This window comes from Tachysurus vachellii, chromosome 25, assembly GCF_030014155.1.
Source record: "Tachysurus vachellii isolate PV-2020 chromosome 25, HZAU_Pvac_v1, whole genome shotgun sequence".
Classification (NCBI taxonomy): Eukaryota; Metazoa; Chordata; class Actinopteri; order Siluriformes; family Bagridae; genus Tachysurus; species Tachysurus vachellii.
Genome location: NC_083484.1, coordinates 15,386,578 through 15,404,077, shown reverse-complemented (window position 1 = coordinate 15,404,077; position 17,500 = coordinate 15,386,578). Strand labels below are relative to the sequence as shown.

The 17,500-nt window shown below is 40.4% G+C and overlaps 1 protein-coding gene across 1 annotated transcript in view; it reads right to left on the bottom strand.

The window, feature by feature from the left end:
- csmd3a (CUB and Sushi multiple domains 3a) overlaps positions 1–17,500 on the bottom strand; it is a 235,509-nt gene that overhangs the window by 26,409 nt on the left and 191,600 nt on the right. Inside the window, exons 57-59 of the mRNA XM_060861354.1 lie at positions 12,395–12,577; positions 6,783–6,959; positions 4,055–4,234 (exon numbers count right to left, since the gene is read on the bottom strand). Of these exons, the coding sequence (XP_060717337.1) occupies positions 4,055–4,234; positions 6,783–6,959; positions 12,395–12,577 (540 nt within the window). The remainder of the gene's footprint in view (positions 1–4,054; positions 4,235–6,782; positions 6,960–12,394; positions 12,578–17,500) is intronic.

The window sequence follows — 17,500 nt, the reverse complement described above, 5'->3', positions numbered from 1 at the left end:
TTTTAAAATTATTGGCACCCCTTCCTTTAATATCTCTTGCATTAAAATATTCCCTGAGGAAAATAGCAGCAACAGGCATCTTCCTGTCATATACTAGGTCCATGAACGTTCCTTTATATAAAATATAAATTCGTGCAGGTCAACACACACTTTGTGTTAGTTCACAGATTATTGATGGATTTCAAACATACGGATGGAAAAGACCTGACATAAGCGTGACATACAGTAATTACAGTGAAGTTTTGTGCTAATTTGAATAGATTTCTAGCTGGGGTGTCATTACTTTTGTCATACTGACAGTTTTTAAGGTTTGTGAGGTATTCTTAGATTGCTATAAAAATGCTTCGAAGGCTTTGTTACTAAATTACAAGCATTACAAGAAGTTATAATTATCTCTGAACTGCCTTTTGTGTGACTTTTCAGTTTGAACCTCAATCTGAAACAAAACAGTACAATCTGCCATTGTGAAAGGAATCCGTGGTCTTTGTGCTTGCCCCAAAGTCATTTTCGCTGCTAATATGATTACCAATGCTGATAAATGGCTAAACAAATACTCCTGTGAACAAATATGCAGCCTCGTTTATTCACGACGTGGCTTTATTCTCATATTAATAAGACGATGCAATCTTACTAGCGGCAAACAGAGGTCTCGCCGCTGCCGAGTCTGCTGTCAGTTTCACTCCCAGGGAATTCTTGCCCTTTTCTTAACTGGGAAATTTATTAGTCATTACAGACCTCTGAGTATTTCTGGCGGGAACAGGACAGAGAGAGTTGAGTCATGCGTAACAAAGCAATTCTGTTTATTTCAGTATCACACCTCTCAAATGACCACTTTGCAGATCGAGGAATGAAAACTGAGGGTTCATGTACAGTACCTTCAGGCCTCATGTTGGAGAAATTGGACACACTGAATACTCTAATTAAATCCTTCGTTGCATTTTATGGATGTTCGTGAGCCTAAAGGATATGACGCTGACTTATTGTTCGGGAGAAGCAAGGGTTTGTCCGCAGGTGTGTTAAAGTGAGCGAGCTAAAGCAAAATACGATGGCATTAACAAACCCACAGGAATTCACACATGGAAGTTCCCGTAAATTCCACGGACTCGTCCTTAAAATCTCAAATATTCGTCTGAAACGTTCTCAGTGTATTTTCATAGCAGTTTAAATCGCTATTAGCTTGTGAAAAAAAAACCCAAAAGCTTCAACATTTTCAAATGTGAGTGGATGGATGGATAGATAGATGGATGAATGAAGGGATGGATGGATGGATAAAGGGATGGAAGTATGGATTGATGGATGGATGAATGGGTGGATGGATGAAGGAATAGATGGATGGATATGTGGGTTACACCAGAAAAACAACAAAAAACAAAAGCCCACCTTCCCTTTTAGCAGTGAAGAGATGGATGGATGGATGGATGGATGGATGGATGGATGGATTGATAGTTTGATTTCTTGTATGTATGTATGCATTTATGTATGTATGGATTGATGAATGGAGGTATGGATGGATGGATGGATTGAAGGATATATGGATGGATGGATGGATGCATAGATAGATGGGTGGATGGATGGATGGCTGAACAGATATTTAAAGGATATATGTGTGGATGGATGGATATGTGGGTTACACCAGAAAAACAACAAAAAACGAAAGCCCACCTTCCCTTTTAGCAGTGAATAGATGGATGGATGGATGGATGGATGGATTGATAGTTTGATTTCTTGTATGTATGTATGTATTTCTGTATGTATGTATAGATTAATGAATGGATGTATGAATGGATGGATGGATTGAAGGATAGATGGATGGATGGATGGATGGATGGATGGATGGATGCATACAGTACATAGATGGGCGGATGGATGGATGGCTGAACAGATATTTAAATGGATATATGTGTGGATCGTTTGATGTGTCAAAGGATGAATTACTGGATGGATGGATGGATGGATGGATGTTGAATCATGAATTTGTTTGCACGGATAGACAGATACCAAAATGGCCACGTGGATACCAAAATGGTGAATGCATGAAGAGAGGAATGAACAGATGGATGAATAGATGGATGGAATTAGGGGATGGATAATTGGATGAATGGATGGATGGGTGGATTAATAGGTGGCTTACACTAACCAAAAGACAAAGCTTTTCTTTCTACTCAGATTAGGGAATAGATGGATGTACAGATGGATAGATTCTGTAGGAACATTCATGACATATGCGTGTATCGCAAGTGGATGATGTTCTTCATTGCTTCAGTTCTCGGATTTATATCCAAACAATATTTATGTTCATAAAGTCAAAAAACATGTCCCTGTGCTTGGGGCTGCTTCTGTTGGCAGGTGTGTGTGTGCACAGATGGAGGAGTAAATAAGAGATGGAGGAAATGTGATGGGGAATAAAATTGCATTATTTATGTTTCCTGTTTAGTCAGACTGGTCATTTATAACACATATTTTCTCTATATGACGCAGAAAACGATTCTTCAGAATACAACATGCTGGGCCAAGGAGTTAAATTTTACAGGACAAACATCCCAGGATAAAGAAAACAGACCATAATAAACCTCTGGTGCATAACGGAGAGAATTAAAGATGAATGAAATGCAGAAGAGTACGCAGAGTTACACCGACGTTGGGAAATGAGAAGCAGGTGAACATAAAGCGAGGAATGAATTTGGAACAGGAGCTGATAACGGAAACGAAACAAAAGCACGTGGTGCTGTCGTCATGGCAACCATAACACAAAGCCAACGAAGCAAGAACGCGATATCGCTGGAAGAAACCTCTGGAAAATGATTTCCATGCGGATGTCAGAAGACCTTCTGAGGAGATAAGAAGAAATTCTTCGACACGTCACGGAAACGAACGTCGATCTTAAGGTGAACGAGATCGTACGATTCCGGGTGATGATGTGTTTGGCTAGGCGTAGTCGCTGAAGGCCAAAGGAAATCGGAGGTCATTGGGTTTATGCAGAAGACAGAGAGTGGAGCTTCTCTTAGTAATTCATGAAGCTTCCTTCTGTCTGAATAGAAGCAGGGAATAAGTATTGCTGTTTGATGATTTTCAGAGCCACACTCCTCTGAAACAATGACCTGCTTTTCAATCCCAGCTGTCTTGGCAGCTCTACAGTGTGGCGAGAGTCCAGGTTTCGTGCCGCGCAGCGTTCCTGAAATCCCTCACAATCACAATTCTGAGCAGGCATCGAGCAGAAGCGTAACATGATGGCACAAGATAAACCCAGATCACCACAGGCACAGCAACAGTAAACAGTAGACTCTGGCAGTGTTGAGTGAAGATGACGTTTCACTGCTTCTCGCAGGATCAAACATCACGTTGAAGCCTTCATCTCAGATTCCAACAGGGGTCCGTTCACCTTGACTTAATGCATCTAAGATAAATACGTTTCTATATCAGCATGTGCTGAGTAGGTTTTATTACTCTTATACCGCAGCGACATAGACGTACATACAAACACACACACTACTTTTTAACTGTTTAGAATTACACACAAGGGGGGCACGGTGGCTTAGTGGTTAGCACGTTCGCCTCACACCTCCAGGGTTGGGGGTTCGATTCCCGCCTCCACCTTGTGTGTGTGGAGTTTGCATGTTATCCCCGTGCCTCGGGGGTTTCCTCCAGGTACTCCGGTTTCCTCCCCCGGTCCAAAGACATGCATGGTAGGTTGATTGGCATCTCTGGAAAATTGTCCGTAGTGTGTGATTGCGTGAGTGAATGAGAGTGTGTGTGTGCCCTGCGATGGGTTGGCACTCCGTCCAGGGTGTATCCTGCCTTGATGCCCGATGACGCCTGAGATAGGCACAGGCTCCCCGTGACCCGAGGTAGTTCGGATAAGCGGTAGAAGATGAATGAATGAATGAATTACACACATAATAGAGATCATGGTGGAATGCTGGGATGTAGAGCAGAACTTTTTTAACCGTGACAAACCTCTGAAGACTTCCTTCTTTTTTCCTGAGGTTTCATTTCAAAGTGCTACAAAACAATTGGACCCCTAAATAAATTTCATGCAGTAGTTTAATGCTCCTACCTTGGCAGGTTGGCAAGGTGCCGCTCCAAGTTCCATTGTGGGTGCAAGTTCGGATGCTGATGCTGGAGTTGTCCATCAGGAACCCTGGTTGGCATGCGTAGGTGACATTCTGGCCAACGGTGAAGGCATCGCTAAAGCGCAGCCCGTTGGCCGGGATGCCTGGATCGCCGCAGCTTATCACTGTTGAGCAGTAACACTAATTAATAAGAAGCCCAACCAGCTGTCATTATGTCATTATTAACAGAAATCTTCTACAAATTCTGTAGAACAGTCACTTTATTTTTTGTTGTGTTGTTTTTAGGACCCAATAAAAAAACCCTACATATTTAGATTCAAACCCGAATACAGACACAAATACGGATACTCGGAGTACTACTGTATAATAGTCCAAAGATCACAAAGTGAATTAAGAAATCGGTAAAAATATAATTCCCACTTGTATCTTTTCGTATTTCCGTTCCACATCACGTCGCCTTTGTGTTTATCATCTTAAAAAAACCTCATTTTATTCTTTTCACCCTGCCGTCAATGTCACTGGCTTCGTGTGCTAATGAAGGTCAGATAAGTTCACGAGAATTCAACTACAGGGACATATTTGATAAGGTTCTCTCTTCTCTCTCTCTCTCTCTCTCTCTCTCTCTCTCTTTCTCTCTCTCTTCTGTCTATCTGTCACTTCTCTTCCCCTCCCTCTAATGACCTGACTGTATTCTCCTTGCTCGTTTATTAATCCTATCCTGTGCACGGACTCATCACATTATTCACATATTTGTAAGATGAAACTTTCATTAGCATGCCATTAACGAACCCATCTGTTCACTGAACCCACTCACAGCCTGAGTTCACAAGCAGCTCCGTTTGTGTACACAGAGCTAAATGGTCGCATGCTGATCGATAATTAATACCGGAAAATACAGCTACGTTTGGGTGGAAGTGCTTTGGAACCCCGATAGTCAAACGTTACCTACATTGATACCTACAAAACTGTCTGCTTTCCACTTTCTGCAATTCCTTTAAACCTTCTGATCTCCACCTCTGCACCTCTTTCACGCCTTATTTGTTTCATGTTGCTTTATTCCCTCCATTTCATCTTAATAAGTAATTCATGCCACTGACCTCCAGGGCACAAGGGGGTGCCGCGTCTCTTTCTACGACTCCGTAATGGAGCGCTCGTGTAGCCAAACCGCGTCCATTAACGAACAAGGGCGTGCACTTAATCGTTCCAGGCTCACGTCCCAGGTTAATCTCTCCACTTCATCTACTAACAAAGCGCATTGCATCATGGGAGGTGTGCTAATGCCAGTGTAGTGGCCTATTGAAATTCACCGTGGCCGTGCTCTTCATTATTTTGTCTCTACGCCAACATCAATCTCACATTATGCGTCGGTCAAAGATTGAGCGTGCACGTCAGGCCATCCAGCTATTATGCAGGGCAAAGCGGGCAATAAATCACATTTTATTAAAGATGGCTCATGCTAAATAAGCGGCACACGATTACCAAAGTTCTACAAAGAGTCGCTAATTTATCCTCAAACAAGCTGTTTAACCCTTTAACATTTCTATTCTGTTAAAAAAAAAAAAAGATAAACAAAACAATACTGATTATTATGTCGCTTTGTAGAAGCCAACATTCTGTTTTCCTATTTAAGCTTAGACAAACATTTATCAAGAGTAACTCCTCCTAGAGCTTTCGAGCCACATGCACCAAATGCTGGTCTGAAGTTTGTTGCTATTACTTTTCTAAGCGATCCGAGTTCCGGTACTTCCAGTACCGGGTCTCAAATTGCCCTTTTTTCCCATAGACTCCCATTATAAACTTTGGAGGTTTATAACTCGGCAAGCTTTCGAACTATGTACACCACCTCGTGTACAGCTCCTTTAGGGTGATACTCTGAACAAAGGTTTAAATCGGTGTACCGACTGGCCTTTCGGTTGTGCCGCAGCCCCGCCCCCAATATATGCAAAATCAAAAAACTTTTTACAACATGGACATGTGACATATCAAAACACTCAGAACTTCCTCACGGGGATTCTGATGACGTCACTTGATGTCACGTGAAAACAAAAAAAATTAGCACAACATGGACATGTGACATATCAAAACACTCAGAACAATGAGGGGAACTTCCTGTAATGACGTCACATGCTCGTCTTCACTTACCTCCAAATGTTTTTGCACCCCAGCTTTCTGTTTACTAGCTTCCAAAAGTAACACTGACCCTTATGTCCACTCGCCTCCAAAAAGCACCGGCCTTTGCGAATACTTGCATCGTCAAAGCCAACATCAAAGTTTGTCGCGACGAACTTTACAATTCTAGTTTTAAACTGTATTTGACTGGAGCTTGGTTAACTGCATTCTGAGATCATTTCTGACCTGATTTTTGCAACGATTAAACAAAAAATACAACCTTTTCTTATTTCCCCTCCTACTATGATGATACACATTGACCATCATCACAGCCTCCAAGCTGAAAAAAAATCTTTTATATACTATATTATTCTACAAATACTGTTTATACTGCCAATAACCAGCACATAAAACTGAAACATTATACACTGGGTGGTATTTTATTACTGCAAAGTTGTTTATCATGACAATATATTGAGAACTAACACGGATGAAAGGTTCGATATCACTCTCTCTCTCTCTCTCTCTCTCTCTCTCTCTCTCTCTCTCTCTCTCTCTCTCTCTCTCTCTCTCTCTCTCTCAAACACACACACACACACGTACATGTGCAGTTGGGTTCGGAGCCGGACCAGGTGGCGTTGGCCAGACAGACTCTTGAGGGTGTGCCGGAGAGACGATATCCATCAGAGCAAGAATAAACAACGGAATGAGAGAAAGAAGTTGAGTTCACACGGGAGACACGACCGTTCGCAGGGCTGCCCGGGTTTCCACACTGAATCGCTAGAAAGAGGGGGAGAAAGAGAGAAAGAGAAATATATATGGAGAAAGAGATAAATTCTGTTTTTTTGTAAGTTCTATTTTTATGTTAAGGACAGTCATGAAATGCGTTTCACTGCATTATGTTGTGTGTGTGTTTGTGTGTGTGTGTGTGTGTGTGAGAGAGAGAGAGAGAGAGAGAGAGAGAGAGAGAGAGAGAAACAAATGGATAGAGAAAAAAAATATATATATACATATATACATATATACATATATATCGTGGCTGTCGGGCGGAAACCTCGTATGTCCAAATTTGGTCAATTTCATATTTTTTCACATATCGATGCTATTGGTCAGTCCCCACGTGGGTCTGTTATTTTTACAAGTTATTAACCAATCTAAAGTCTTGAAAATAGCTTGAGCGCAAATCGCATAACTCCATTGGACACTTCAACTGTCCACCTCTTCCTCACTCCGTGGGAGAGCTTCACGGCATATTTCTCCTCAAGAAGAGTCGCAACGAATCAACACATAAATACACACAAAAATAACGGTTTTCGAGATACGAACGAACGAACGACCGAAAGAAAGAAAGAAAGAAAGACAGAAAGAAAGAAAGAAAGAAAGAAAATGCAACAGTGTGGGTATAAAAGCAAAAGATTTTATTAGCCTGAGAGATTTACTGCTAAATAGTGACAGAGCGTCAGTGTTAAATTGAGGGGTTTAAATGTGTCAGGAAATCTCCCAGGGTATGATGGGATTTAATGCGAGACATGCTGCTAGATCAAAGTCGTGCAGCAAAAACCTTTAGGCTCCAGAGAGTTCATAACCCTCAGGGGAGTCAGAGCATTAACAATGTGTAAATCTGTGTCAGAGCCAGAAAAAGACTTCACCGACCCTTTTTTTTTTACAGCAAAGGCAAAGAAATAAAATCCACTAGCTTTATGATGCAGTCGTAGAAAATCAGATTGAATGCCAAACCCTTTCCACGACACGGTGTCCTGATCTTTTATACTCGTATCTGGAAGAACAGAGTAGTCTCAGCCTCGGACGTCTCGCCCATGAAGCTCTGCGTGAATGTCTGATGGATGTGTTACACAAAGCAGGAAACACTTCAGGACATCAAGAGGCATCGACCCTGTGAGGATCCTGAGGCATCTAGAGATGTTCCAGCTCCGGTTGTGTTCCGCTTCACCTTTAGTGAGAAGTTACCAACTAGATGTGGTCTCTGAGGACAACAACCTCCTCATCGATACACAATTATCAGACTGTATCTGACTGTAGAAAGGACATTATTCATAATAACACTCTCTGGTGTTTATAACAGTTTATAATCACACCCTCCGGTGTCACCCAAATGAGGATGAGGTTCACTTTTGAGTCTGGTTCCTCTCAAGGTTTCTTCCTCTTCCATCTATGGGAGTTTTTCCTCACCTCAGTCACCTCAGTCACCTCAGGCTTGTTCATTAGTGATGAATACAAACACGTTTAAATAGAAGTCTAATATTAATCTCAAACTTTTTGTATTATATTTCTTATGTTCTGTAAAGCGGTGGCACGGTGGCTTAGTGGTTAGCACGTTCGCCTCACACCTCCAGGGTTGGGGGTTCGATTTCCACCTCCGCCTTGTGTGTGGAGTTTGCATGTTCTCCCCGTGCCTCGGGGGTTTCCTCCGGGTACTCCGGTTTCCTCCCCCGGTCCAAAGACATGCATGGTAGGTTGATTGGCATCTCTGGAAAATTGTCCGTAGTGTGTGAGTGCGTGAGTGAATGAGAGTGTGTGTGTGCCCTGTGATGGGTTGGCACTCCGTCCAGGGTGTATCCTGCCTTGATGCCCGATGACGCCTGAGATAGGCACAGGCTCCCCGTGACCAGAGGTAGTTCGGATAAGCGGTAGAAGATGAATGAATGAATGTTCTGTAAAGCTGCTTTGGAAGCAGATAAGTTTGGAAGTCGTCACCTGATTGGTTGGAATTTACATTATTTCCGGGAAACAAATGACGCTTTACTTCCCTCATGGAAGAATAAAGACGTCATGTTTACAATCGTGATGATGAGTTCATCTGCAGGAGTTTCTTAAATACGTGATCGATGGCTGTTTTCTTAAGAACTTTATATTTTCACAGCCCTAAACTGTAATTGGTTGCTTTACTTGTCAGTCAAATGTCTGAAGCTCTGAGTAGAGTACAGAATCTCCAGCATACTCCAGCATTACAGAATAAAATATTCCATCCAAACGATGTACTTGAGTCTTAAAAACCCTCAGACACCCAGACAACAACACGATGCATGTTGTACTTTAGATTTAGTCACCGTTTCAGCAGAATATGATTTTATTAAAGATTCCCTTAATAACTTGCCTTTACCAACTTGCGCAATAGCCACTTGCTGAATAAGGGAAGTTCAGGAAAGCAATTCTCTTTAAAATAGGAGTGCACTTGTACTTGATAACATGCTTGATGAAGTCGGTGTTTGAACAGATTTTATGTTGAGATTATGACTTTAAAACAGTTCTTTGCTCTGGTGTGTCGTAATAAACACTTATTCCTGCTTTTTTCATCCTGCTTCGATTCGCAATTTTTTTTTCAGGCAAGTTAGTTAATCTCCTGTGTTGACTCAATCCTTTGGCCCTCTGAGGGGTCATGAAGCAAACTTCGCTTGAGCTGAAATGTTAATGACGAACCACTTAAGATGATGTCTGGGGTTCCCTAAAGGACAGATAATGAGGACAAGACTACAAGGATGTGTTAAATACAGTACTAAAATGGGGCAAGGGAGCAAGTTGGGAAATTTAATGGGACTTTCCTCGGCTCTCCTATTAATTGTTCCTGTTCTTACTTCCCTTGGCCACACCCACCGATCATTATACGCTTCGGTTTATGAATCTCTCTGTACTGATCATAAAGGACCACCAAGTGACTCTGTTAGGTCCTTGAGGAAGACTGTTATCCCTCAACGCCTTACCTGGATCCTGTCTCAATTGTAACTTGCTCAGGTTCAAAGCCTCAGACAAAGAAATGGAAGGTGTAATTTTTTTTTGGAAGGTGTACATTAGATACCACCCCTTGAAGACCCTCCCCGACTATCCCCCCACCCCCCACCACCTCTGCAACCCCAACCTCTGAGGTTGGGGATGTGGTAGCCTAGTGCATAAGGTGTTGGGCTACCAATCGGAAGGTTGTAAGTTTGATTCCTACGTACACCAAGCTGCCACTGCTGGGCCCCTGAGCAAGGCCCTTAACCCTCAATTGCTGTAAATGTATGGACTTCTCCATGCATTTTAAACTGAAGAAGCTGCTTGGATGAGTAGTGAAACGTTTCAATCTAACAACAAAGAAGTCCAGCTGACATGACTCTCAGGACACGTGAGCCGCTGTGATCAAAGCCCAGACCTTCCAGCATGTTTCAATGCCAGAGATACCTTTAAAATAAAACAAGTACTAGGGTTATTCTCTCTGCTGTACCACCTCCCACACCAACCCCTTTCTAACAGGGTTCTAGCCTATTTGTGCCAGACCTAGCATCTATACCACCGGCACTTTTCTTGTGGCTCTGGATATCCAATAAAGATTTCTGCTAAATTTATATCTAAATATCCACAACAACTCATTTAAATCAATTCAACTTGATTCCCACTTCCTGGATATTAACGTGTGTGAAAACGGTGACCATAAACATCATGGCGCAATACCTCAGATCCTCCAGTGTGTTGGCACTGTGTAGGAACACGGGCATGATAATTAGGCATGAATGGTGCAAATGGTGAGCTTGTGTTTGTTTGCTTGCACATTCCCATCAGATCGCTCTCTAAATTGGCCACCGAAGCAGCTCAAATGGTCAGTAAATTAGCTGTAATTAGCGATTCTCTTAGTTAGCCTGCCGCCAAGAATACAAGCAGCATGGCTATGTTACCATCTGAGTAAAATCTCACTGATATCTGATGCCACAAGAATTTAAAATGAATAACAACACACACACTCACACACCCACACACACACTTTCCAATTATATTAAAAACTAACTAAGTAAACGCAGCCTATACTTATGATCACATGGTCACAGGACTATAGCAAATTTGCAGCAGAATCCTATTCAAGATTTTAGATTTAATTTATTTCTTTGCCTTTAAACAAAGTACTTCAACAGTCTTATGTAAGTGACGTGACATGTAAGTGACGTGACATACGGCTAAGTACGGTGACCCGTACTCAGAATTTGTTCTCTGCGTTTAACCCATCCAAAGTGCACACACACACACACACACACACACACACACAGCAGTGAACACATACACACCGTGAACACACACCCGGAGCAGTGGGCAGCCATTTATGCTGCGGCGCCCAGGGAGCAGTTGGGGGGGTTCGGTGCCTTGCTCAAGGGCACCTCAGTCGTGGTATTGCCAGCCCGAGACTCGAACCCACAACCTTAGGGTTAGGAGTCAAACTCTCTAACCATTAGGCCACTCTCTAACCATTTCCCCCGTCCTTTCTTATCACAAACAAGAAACTGTGACCTGCTGTAGAATGTAATATAAGTAATGTATATAATTTTTTATTTCCTTTTTTTTTTATACTTGAACAGTCGAGCTCTCACCTCTGTTTAAGCCCTTACGAATTTTTGTAGAAAATATGTGACTGTGAGTTAAAGTATGTTTAGAGCTGGTGAAACACTGGGTTGTTGTTCTTTCAGGTTCTTTCTGTTCAGGGTCGCCGCAATAGATCATCTGGTACCCATATTTGATTTTGGCCCAGATTTTACACTGGATGCTCTTCCTGACGAACCCTGCCTTTTTATCTGGGTTTGGGAAGCATTACTGACATGAGAGTTAACTCTTTAGTGGCTGGGTCAGAGCCAGGCCAGGGGAACAAACCTGGACCCCCAGGAGGCCAGTGAACATTAGATGAATAAAATAAAAGCTGTTTCAGTTCATTGTATCTACCAAACAAACCAAAAATTCAAAGAAAATTGTTACGAGTTTTCATCATATTTTGTTGATACGATTTCTGACTCAATATCTGATACCTGGTACTTTAGCAGAGATATTTAGCATTAATGTAAAATAAACTACAAACTATGCTATCAAACCCTTTATAATTAACAACGGCCTCCAGGTTGGAGCTGCGGTTCAGGGATTTAATATTTTCTAATATTTTTATAGCAAAAAAAAAGTAATTTAGGATAATTAAAATGAAAATGAACAGGATTCATTACTAGAAAAACAAAACACAATGTTTTCCTTCTCAGAGCGGTGGGGGAAAAAATCATTGGGGTAGAACGTAGGGGGAAAAAAGGTATGTGGTTCATTATGGAAAAATAATGAATTCACAGGAGTGGGGATTGTTGGTATGGTAGAAGTTTACACACACCCACCCACCCACCCACACACACACACACACACACACACACACACACACACACACACCTACACACACACAGACAGAGTGGAGAAGGTCTTACGTTTGCAGGTGGGCTGTTTTCCTGACCAGGTGCCGTTGGGAAAGCAGATGCGCTCGGCTGAGCCGTATAGCGTGTGGCCCGTGGCGCAGGTGAAGCGAACTTTAACACGCTGATGAAAGGTTCCTTCTTCCCGTGTGGCATGAGCCGGTGTTCCTGGGTCACCGCACTCACCGGCTGTATCACCTACACACACACACACACACACATTATGCCGCCCATTCATCATAAAGACGTCTCCACTCCATGACACGGTTCGAAGTGACCTATTTTATATAACATCTTGTTCCAGAAAGAACCTTCATGTACTCGTCTCTCTTTAAAGTCATATTTATATTATATAGAGAATATTTAGCTCAGTTTTGACCGGTACACACACCTGCACACACACCTGGAGGATGCCCAAGAGGGATTTTGGGAGAAAATATGTTTATATATTGTTCACACATCTGATAAATCTGGTGATAAAAAGAATGAATACTAAAATAATTGGCTCTAAAAAATAATATGAAAAAATATCTAAAAATAAAATATATCTTTTATGTTAATCACTTACTAATTGTGAAGTTTTACTTTCAATTATTATTTATTTATTTATTTATTTATTTATTTATTTATTTATGTCACAAAATAATTGGTACTTGAATATTATTTATAAAAAAAGCCCAATCATTTATTTAAATTATTTCTAAATTCTTTTTTATCATTTAAAAAAAAATTAACATATTGGCGGCAAACTTTAATTACTTTAATTACTAAAATATCTCTGTCCTCAACAGCATCATGGGATATTACAGTGGGAAGGGAGGTGAGAAATTCTTCATTAATGAATAACTTTTGGATTGCAGAAAGCCAGTTTTTTTAAAAAAGTTATGGAGGGTGCCAATACTTCTGGATGTGAATGAGTATTGGATGATTTAAACAAACTTTAGTTGAAATGTTTATTAATCTATTGTGGAAAAAAATCATGGTATATTTTTTGGATGTCTTTCTCGTTAAACAGTCAGCGATCCAGATGGTTACATCTTGAGAGCTCTGTGGTGCTGGTGAGATTCCGTAAGGTCGGGAATTTGCTTGTTAGGGATTTAGTCTCGGATGGATCGCCTGCCTGAGTAGACTGCGGCTGCCAATCTCCAAGGATTTCTGTGCCAGGCATTTGGGCTACCTGCTGGGCCTCTGAGCAAAGGAGGAAATTCTAGCAGTTTTAGCAAAAACAGGGAATAGAACTATTAAAAAAATACAGCAGAAGTCAAGTCCACAACCAGAAATAATCATTCCTTCAAAATACATCATTTAGAAATGTCAACGATCGATAGACGGAAAGGTCGTGTTATAAACACTTTATAGAGTACATCATAAAGTAACTAACTAAACACTTTATAGACGTACATCACTTATGTACGTCGCTCTGGATAAGGGCGTCTGCCAAATGCTGTAAATGTAAATGTAAATGTAAATAGAGTGTGTCGTAAGCTGCTATGATCACTACAGACCCTGTGTTACAGTAGTTTTCAGTGTTAAGTCACATGCTAAAGATCAGACGTATTTACTGTTAACATTTCCTAACACCGCTGATATTCAGACAAGATTCCACTTAATTACAATTCATATAAAACTTTGTGATGTCATTTGAATGCCACGCCCACTGGCCATAACAACACAACTAACAACTGCCACGCCCACTGGCCATAACAACACAACTAACAACTGCCACGCCCACTGGCCATAACAACACAACTAACAACTGCCACGCCCACTGGCCATAACAAAACAACTAAATTAATAGCCATGTCAGGACTCTGCCCGGACTTTGGCCATGTGCCTTTTTGTTTATGTTCGGTGTTCACGTGTTCACGTGTCTGCCCCACCCTTGTCCTTTCCTCCCCGCCTCTGCACACCTGTCCCTCATGTCTGTTAATTATTTGTACTATTTAATTGAGCCACGTTGCCTTGTGCGGCGCGGAATCCTGTTGTCTTTATGTCTGGTTTTGTCTTTGTACTGTTTCGTGTTTCTTTTTTTTAGTTAATAAATCCTGTTTTTGTTTAGCTGTCCTGCGTTTGGGTCCGTTTTTACCCCCGCGTACATGACAAGCAATAAGCAGCTATGATTTTACCAGTAAAAAAAATGTAATTGGTGTTAAGAGTGAATTCAGCAATATTAGATACAAATGTATAATTTTATACAAATATATATATATATATATATATATAATGAATAAAAATCATTAATAATTTAATAATTAATAATTCTCTAATAAAATAATAATACTAATCATAATAACAATAATAATAATAATAATAATAATAATAATAATAATAATAATAATAATAATTTAATATAAATTTAGTAGAGTAGAAAAAATTGCATATTCTATTGAAGGATAATAATACAATTTGTATAAAATTTTGAAATTTAAAAGTTAAATAAAGCTTCATTCTTACCATCAAAGTCTGACGTTTGTCGTATTGTAAGATTACTGATTATTTTATTCTCTATAGCCTTCCTGTCTGCTCGAACCCAACGATTTCCTCTATGCTGTGACTCCACCCACTCAGAGGACGTCTTTACACACCTAAACTCACTCTGCTGCTTTCTTGAGAAATTGTTTCCATTAAAAACAGCAGCTCTGGACCCCGTTATAAAAAGTCCCAGATTTATTTTGTGAGCTTTACAGAATCAGGCGCATCATCAGCAGTGCAGGTGCAAAGAAATCTGCAAAATTGTGAGAAGAACCTTTCAGAAATTTAAAAGACACTGTGATAAACGGCAGGCTACCAATTATCATGCTAACGCTAAATGGCATAAATGACAGCCGCCGGTCGTCTCTGAAGAGCAGTAATCGGGACGCGGTGACCGGAAATAAGTCTCCGTCCTCTTACACGACCCACATGCAGTCGTTCTTAATCACACGTTCAGGCTCTGAGGCCGTGAGGCTCGCACGCTTCACAACCACGACTGGGATTTAGCCTGTAATTAATTTGTAAGCGCTGCAGGACCAGAGCATGAACGCACCACAGACTCGTCCTTATACTCTGGATAATTCGGTGTCTCTTCATGAAGAAATAGAAATGCACATTTCAAATATAGAGGATAGAAATGAACGAGTGAATTTTAATGGATATTCAGAAAAAAACATGACTTTGGTATGGTCTTTAAATCCAACAACAAAAAGATAGATAGATAGATAGATAGATAGATAGATAGATAGATAGATAGATAGATAGATCTAGTTAGATCTAGATAGATAGATAGATAGATAGATAGATAGATAGATAGATAGATAGATCTAGATAGATCTATATAGATAGATAGATCTAGATAGATAAATAGATAGATAGATAGATCTAGATAGATAAATAGATAGATAGACAGATAGATAGATAGATAGATAGATAGATAGATAGATAGATAGATCAAGATAGATAGATAGATCTAGATAGATAGATAGATAGATAGATAGATAGATAGATAGATAGATAGATAGATAGATAGATCTAGATAGATAGATAGATAGATAGATAGATAGATAGATAGATCTAGATAGATAGATAGATAGATAGATAGATAGATAGATAGATAGATAGATAGATAGATCTAGATAGATAGATAGATAGATAGATAGATAGATAGATAGATAGATAGATAGATAGATCTAGATAGATAGATAGATAGATAGATCTAGATAGATAGATAGATAGATAGATAGATAGATAGATAGATAGATAGATAGATCTAGATAGATAGATAGATAGATAGATAGATAGATAGATAGATAAACAATGCTATTCTTTCTTCCATCAGTCCTCATTTTCTATCCCAGATTTATTCAGATTTCTATTTACAGAAAGTGCCTGAGATGAAAAACAAACAGCTCATTAGCATTATGTAAATGAAGCGTAAGAAGCTGCCACTAAAGTCATAACTAATAACTTTCTCCACATATTAACTACTGACATCTCTGTTGGAGTTCATTTAACAAACTCCAAACAGACTCCACGTCTTAATCCGAGTTTCAGATGATGCTTAAAAATGAAATAATGTTGAACTGTTAGATTTTTTGCTGCCACAGTTTACAGACCCTGTAGCACATTTACCCCCAGATCTGTTAAAAAAAGACTGACGTGACCACAATTGTGGTTTTTACCTCTGTGTGTTCGCTAGACTTCATTTATCAGTCTGTTAGAAATCTGGGGCATTCTCCTCGGACACACACACACACACACACACACACACACATATACACACACACACACACACATATACTCACACACACACACACACACACACACACACACACACACACACACACACACACACACACATACACACATATACTCACACACACACACACACACACACACACACACACACAGACACACACACACATACTCACACACAGACACATGACACACACACACATACACACACACACATGCACATAAACACACACAGAGAAAGACACGCACATACACAAACAAACACACACAGACACACACACAGACATACACACATATACAGTACTCACACACAGACACATGACACACACACATACACACACACAAACAACCACTTTTTAATCACACACAGACACACACACACACACTCAACCACACACACACATACACATACTCACACACAGACACATGACACAGACACACACAAACACACACAGACACACACACAGACAAAAACACATATACAGTACTCATACACAGACACATGACACACACATACACACACAAACAACCACTTTTTAAACACACACACAGACACACATGCACACACACACACATACACACACACACACACACACTCAACCACACACACACATATACTCACACACAGACACGACACACACATACACACATGCACATAAACACACACAGAGAAAAACACGCACATACACACACAAACACACACAGACACACACACACAGACACACATATATACTCACACACAGACACACACACACAAACAACCACTTTTTAAACACACACACAGACACACACGCACACACACATATACACACACAGACACACACAGACACACACATGTACACACAAAAAAGGGAAAAAACACACCAGAGACTTTTTTCAGCTCATTAGACT